Raw genomic sequence first — 6,090 nt, 5'->3', positions numbered from 1 at the left:
GTATGTCGTGGATTGGTGGTCTGGGCACTAGTCACAGGAATGCCCCCTTACAGCGGCATTCTACTTCACCCTGTACTTAGAAGACCACTTCTGAGACTCGTGGAGGCTGTAGGGACAGGTGTCACTCCCTGATGCTTGGATTGGAGCTGGTCAGGCCTAGTAAGGTGCCCATGGAGGGTACACTTCCCTCTAGGTTGATAGCTCCAGGGTGTATCCATTTGCTCTTAGAAATGTCCATAAAAGGGGTTGGGGATTTAGCTCAGTGGTAGAGCACTTGCCTAGCAACCGCAAGGCCCCAGCTCTGAAAAAAAGTAAAGAGAAAAAAAAAAAAAGAAATGTCCATAAACATATCTGCTCCTAACCCTGTTGGCACATACAGCATCACTGGCCAAATGTGGCTCTGGAAGGTATAAATGCTGTGGTACCTGCCAGACCTGTCCTGTGGGGATGTCTCAGTTACCCCAGCAATAAGGCAGCCTTCAACCGACTGGATGTGGAATCCAGTCGGCTAACTAATTTGTGAGGCTGGAAAGAGCTCAGCTAAGCACTTGTTCTTGCAGAGGATCTGGGTTTGGTTCCCAGCACTCGAGTGGTGGCTTATCGCCGCCTGTAACTCCAGTTCCAGATGATCCATGTATGCTTGTTGCGCATGCATATTTATACACATAAAATAGATGCATGTGTATAAACGTGTGACAGCTATGTAGATAAGACTACAGCTCAGGAGTCCCTTCTGACACAAGGATACAGGGAGCAAACTCAGGTCGGTTCTGTGAGCTGAGCCATCTCGCCTTTAGGATCTCCAGTTAGGTTTTTGTTTTGAGACAGGATCTTACTATATATTCTTGTCTGGTCTAGAACTCGCAGGGATATTCATGCTTCCTGAATGCGGCGATTAAAGGTGTCCAACGCTGAGTTTTACCCTTCCTGCACTGGCTCCTCCCTCTCCATACACCAAACCAAGCCCACCTACTCTCAGTGTATGCTCAGGCCAGATCCCTGTAGTTTCAGACCGACAGGTGGTTCACTCGGAGTTCGAGAAGTCTGTACTTCAAAAGGTGAACCACAGGGGTTGGGGATTTAGCTCAGTGGTTAGAGCGCTTGCCTAGGAAGTGCAAGGCCCTGGGTTCGGTCCCCAGCTCCGGAAAAGAAAAAAGAAAAAAAAAAGGTGAACCACATACGGATTTGAAAAATAAAAACCGGGAGAACTGATCAGAACTACTGGGTTTCAGACTGCTAATTAATACCTACGTGGCTGTGAAGCTAAGTCACTGGTTAGACACCTGGTGGTGCTGCCTCTGACTGTCAGCCACTCAGTGCAGACGTCCTGTTTAGTGCGAGTTTGCTTGGAGCTCATTGGTCTAAATCTCTGTCACACAGGACCTGGACATGGCGGTCGCAGGCAGCTGGCAAGTGAGTGTCCTGGGTTCCTGGGTTCCTAGGCTCCTGGGCTGAGTGGGATCAGGCTATGCGGTCTGCCCTCACTCTTCGCTGTCTCTCCCCTCAGCCTCCCCGGCCGTGCGAGGTCTACCGCGCCGAGTGGGAGCTTTGCCGCAGCGCCGGGCACGTCCTATACCACTACTATGTCCATGGCGAGCGGCCGGATTGCAGGCAGTGGCTGCGCGACCTGACCAGCTGCCGTGAGTGGGAGGAGAGCCGCAGCGCCGAGGCTCAGGTGCGCACAGGGTGTGTGTGTGTGAACAGAGCCTTTGAGCCACCCCCCCTCGTTTTTCCCTCCCGAGTACCCCAAACTGCATTATCAACGGGACTTTATACCACTTCAATTTCGGATGGGGTGGGGGTGGGGAGTAGGGAGGGGTGAGGCGCAGAAGGAAGAGAGGTATAGAGAGGCTTGGAGAGAGAAACCTAGCGTTAGAATCATCAGCTTGTCAGCAAGCCTGCCTTCACCCAGCCCGTAGGGACTAGACGGAGGAGGAGAAAAGCCAAGGCGCCTGGAGCATGAGGGTGGGCTATAGAGGGCATTAAGAATGAGGCTGAGAGTACCTAAAAATGTTCCAGTTCGTGTGAATTGAGTTACCTTTGGCAGGTCAGTCTGGATCTGAGAGTGTGAAGGGTACTGTAGAGGACCAGTATAGAAACCTCTACTTACTCTAGTCGCATGTGGAATGAGGGACGGGACCAAAGACAGGCATTCACTTAGTCTAGCTTGACGACCAATAACTTCTTTGAGTCACTTATAGGAGCAGGGGTAACTCAAAGGCAGCGGCATTACCTGAAGACCCAACCCAGCACCGGTGATCCCTGGAAAGCATCCAAGCAGCTCCAGAGTCTCTCTCCTCTCCCAGCCATTGTTAACTGCTTTTATAGTTTGGGGAGAGAGCTAGTGAAATTTTAAATCCCTGAGCTTCTTGTTCCTAAATGTCATGGGCTTCCTGAGTCGGTGAGCCTCCCTCCTAGCTCCGGGTGGGAGTGATTCAAAGCCTAGGACACAAGTGGCTCCCAGTATCCATTCATTAAATAAGTAGTGGGCAATTTCTGATACAAGGTGATAAGGGGAGCCCTGCTTTCCTGGGGCACACTGCTGTCCGGAGTATGACATTGCTTTCCTGGATAGTGTGATGGGGAAGGGAGGGAGAAACTCCAGGACACAGCAAAGGAGAAGACCAAGGAGCAAGAGGTTGGTGTTAAATATGTGGGCATTCTGAAACCCAGCAAACCAATGTGGAACGCACACTGCTGAAACAAAACGTAACCAGTAGACAGAAGCATGGTGAAAGTAAAAAACATGGCCGAGAGTGTCTTTGTATGACAAGAGATTGGACACTTACTGTGTGTACATCAGTTAGCATACATTACTGTAAGGAGCAAAGGTGTTTCTGAATAGAAAACAGGGAAGCAATTTACCATGAAACTCAGAACACAGGCAATTATTTCTTTACTTTTTTTTTTTTTTTTTTTTTGTCAACAGAGGGTTTCTGTGTGTAACTGTGGCTGTTCTGAAACTCACTCCGTAGACTAGGCTGGTTTTGAACTCAGAGATCCGCCTGCCTCTGCCTCCTGAATGCTGGAATTAAAGGCATGTGCCATAACCACCTGGCTTCTTTACAATATTTACAATACTTTTATTCTTATTTTATTTGTGTTTTTCCTGCATATGTATCAGTACCGTGTGCATCTACTGCCTGAGGACCCTCTGGAACTGGAGTTGTAGATGGGTGTGAGCTGGTGTGTGTGCTGCGAATCAAATCCCAATCCTCTGGAAGGCAGCCTCTTAACTGCTGAGGGATCTCTCCAGCCCCTATGATTTTTCTTAAAGTCTTTGTGTATGTGTGTGTCATGCATGTGTACACATGTGCACACATTGGATGTAGAGAGACCCTCTGTTGACATCAGGCGTCTTCCTCAGTCACTGCCCACCTTATATACTGAGGCGAGGTCTCTCCCTGAGCTGGGACTGTCTCCACCTCCTGAGTTCTGGGATTATAGGCATTCACCGACATACACAGCCCCTGTTCGCTTCTTAAGCAATAATGATCACTTTAGAGATGGGATCCGGCTGTGTAGCCCAGGCTGGTTTGAAACTTCAGATCCTTTTGGCTTTGCCTGCCAACTGTTGGGAATACTGCGGCTCCCAGTTAAGAACATTTGTAAAGAGGCCGTTCATAGCACCTGACACCAGCCTCAGCCCTGTCATAATACACTATCCAGTGTCTCTGTTGGCAGTGGCTGAAAGAGGCTGGCGGGATCGGGGAGCCCCCTTCACACATACCCTGTGCAGAGTCCACCAGTAACTTTAGATGACTCCCTCTTCCCCACTCAGTGTCCTCTCTCCCAGGCTAGGCAGGCGACTAGCTCCACACTCCAGGTCGGCCGTTGCTGAGGCTTTAGCCGGTGTTTTGCATGGCTGAGGCAGAGACTGAACATGGCGGCGCATGCTTCTAAGTGCAGCATGCGGGAGGTGGAGATAGCAGTCTCAGAACTGAAGGTCACACGTAGTGATCTTGGGGCCAGCCTGGGCTACTTGAGACCCAGTCTAAAATATTCCGAAGAACACGAAAAGAGAACTGCTGAAGTAAGATGAGCCGTGATGAGGGGTTGGGGATTTAGCTCAGTGGTAGAGCGCTTGCCTAGCAAGCGCAAGGCCCTGGGTTTGGTCCCCAGCTGGGGTGTGTGTGTGTGTGTGTGTGTGTGTGTGTGTGTGTGTGTGTGTGAGATAAGCCCTGACGCTCGGAGAGAATGCCCTGGGCCGTGCGTGCTACAAGGGAACAGTGGTCAAGGAATGTCGTGTAGAGAGCAGCTGAGTTGTGTGTACTGTGTGCTCCCGTGGGTTCCTCTCTTCAGGAGAGTGCTGAGGAGGAGAGTGACGTAGTTGCAGCAGGTACTAAGAGCCCTAGGACCCAGTCGTGAAGCGGTAAGTGACCAAGTCTCGTTTTGTACAGCGATCCCTCTGTGAGAGCGAGCAGACTCGGGTCCAGGCCGCTCAGAAGCACACCCTCATTTGGGCCTTGAGGAAGAGGCCCCCTGCAGACTGGAACCTCCCTCTACCACAGGACAAGGACCAGTGACGAACACCCGCAACCCTGCCCTTGACCTAGACTTCCGCTGGCTCTTACTTGACGTGGACCACACAGCAAGGCGTTTCCAGCTGTAACTGCCTACTGCCCACTGGGTCTGGGCATCTCTTCACTTTGATACTCTGAAAGACACCCGCATCCACATGCAGGAAGCCAAGCGCCGAGGCAGGTGTCTGAGCCGTAAGGTGGGTCCATCCTGTCCACCTCTCCTGCAGACATCCATACCAGAGGCGGCGGTCCTGAGGTGTGAAAAATCTCAAGTACACAATGGCAGCCCTGACCTGTGTGGATCCAGGGCACAGAAGTCAGAATAAGGTTGCTAGACAGTCCTGCTGTGATCGGCCCTCCTTGACCGAGAGATGGACTGCAGTGTCTTATTTGGTGACTGTTGTGTTTCCTAGTACGGACAGAGCTCACACTTGCTTCCCTGGAGACACAGTAGAGCATGCTTTGTGGGCGGGCGACCTGCCCCCCTGCACCAGCATCTCTTGCTGGTTTTGCAGACTTTGAAATGAATACACACAGCACTGCAGGAACCAAGGAGTCTGGAGTCAAGAAATCCAAGTCCCGGGTTGGGGATTTAGCTCCGTGGTAAAGCGCTTGCCTAGCAAGCGCAAGGCCCTGGGTTCGGTCCCCAGCTCCGGGGGGAAAAAAAAAAAGAAATCCAAGTCCCAAGGCAGAGCGAGACAGAGTTCAGGTCCGAAGAATATGGGATTTAGGCCTCTTGATTTCTCCTCATTGTTAATGTATTTTTAAAAAGCTGTTTCATGTGTTTGATTCCAAAAGCAACCTGAAAATTATATCACACTTTATACCTGTCCTAATTAGGGTTTCTATTGCTGCGATGAAACACCATGGCCAAAAGCAAGCTGGGGAGGAGAGGGCTTATTCAGCTTATGTGTGTTTCCACATTGTATTCCAAAATCAGGATAGAAACTCAAACAGGGCAGAAACCAGAGGCAGGAGGTGATGCAGAAGCCATGGAGGGGTGCTGTTTACTGGCTTGCTCCTCATGGGTTGCTCAGCCTGCTTTCTTAGAGAACTCAGGACCAAAAGCCCAGTGATAGCACCACCCATCAGGGGCTGGACCCTCCCCATCAATTACTAACTAAGAAAATGCCCTACAGCTGGAATTTATAGCAGCATTTTCTCAAGTAAGGTTCCCTCCTTTCAGATAACCCTAACTCAGTGGTTTTCAAATGTCATAATGCTGTGTGACCCTTTGATACAGTTCCTCATATTGTAATAACCAAACCATAAAATTATTTTCGTTGCTACCTCATAGCTATAATTTTGCTACTGTTATAAATCAGAATGTAAATCTCTGATATGCAACCCCTGTGAAACGGTCATTCAACCCCCAAAGACATCAGGACTCATAGATTAAGAACCATTGCTAACTTGTGTCAAGTTGACATACAGCTAGCCAGGCCAATTCCCAACAATGCTATATACTCAGATTAGTATTTTGTTCTCTTGTAGTGTTTTAAATATATATTTAAATAAACACGTGTGACTTCATGCATACACGAAAACATATGCATGAACATAAACC

At 49.7% G+C, this 6,090-nt stretch overlaps 1 protein-coding gene across 2 annotated transcripts; it reads left to right on the top strand.

Annotated features, from left to right (window-relative positions):
- The first annotated feature begins 201 nt into the window (after positions 1-201).
- On the top strand, positions 202-5,817 carry C11h22orf39 (similar to human chromosome 22 open reading frame 39). Of its 2 annotated transcripts, none has more exons than XM_063270721.1 (3): positions 202-1,413; positions 1,508-1,675; positions 4,512-5,817. In XM_063270721.1, exons 1-3 carry the CDS (start codon positions 1,390-1,392, stop codon positions 4,524-4,526), a joined length of 207 nt encoding a protein of 68 aa, XP_063126791.1. In that variant the 5' UTR covers positions 202-1,389; the 3' UTR covers positions 4,527-5,817. The 2 variants fall into 2 exon arrangements, with proteins under 2 accessions (XP_063126791.1, NP_001102528.1); NM_001109058.1 differs by having other exon boundaries at positions 1,364-1,413; positions 4,401-5,607.
- The last annotated feature ends 273 nt before the right edge of the window (positions 5,818-6,090 follow it).

This window comes from Rattus norvegicus, chromosome 11 (genome assembly GCF_036323735.1).
Source record: "Rattus norvegicus strain BN/NHsdMcwi chromosome 11, GRCr8, whole genome shotgun sequence".
Lineage (NCBI taxonomy): Eukaryota > Metazoa > Chordata > Mammalia > Rodentia > Muridae > Rattus > Rattus norvegicus.
Note: the sequence above shows the minus strand (reverse complement) of the source record. Positions and strands in the feature narration are given on the sequence as shown.

What these genes read in the sequence shown, in the direction of transcription:
- C11h22orf39 (NM_001109058.1), top strand. Translation starts at nt 1,390, where the DNA reads ATGGCGGTCGCAGGCAGCTGGCAA. An exon ending in CGGTCGCAGGCAGCTGGCAA is followed by an intron (nt 1,414 to 1,507) that starts GTGAGTGTCCTG and finishes CTCTCCCCTCAG; the next exon opens with CCTCCCCGGCCGTGCGAGGT. An exon ending in GCCGCAGCGCCGAGGCTCAG is followed by an intron (nt 1,676 to 4,400) that starts GTGCGCACAGGG and finishes CGTTTTGTACAG; the next exon opens with CGATCCCTCTGTGAGAGCGA.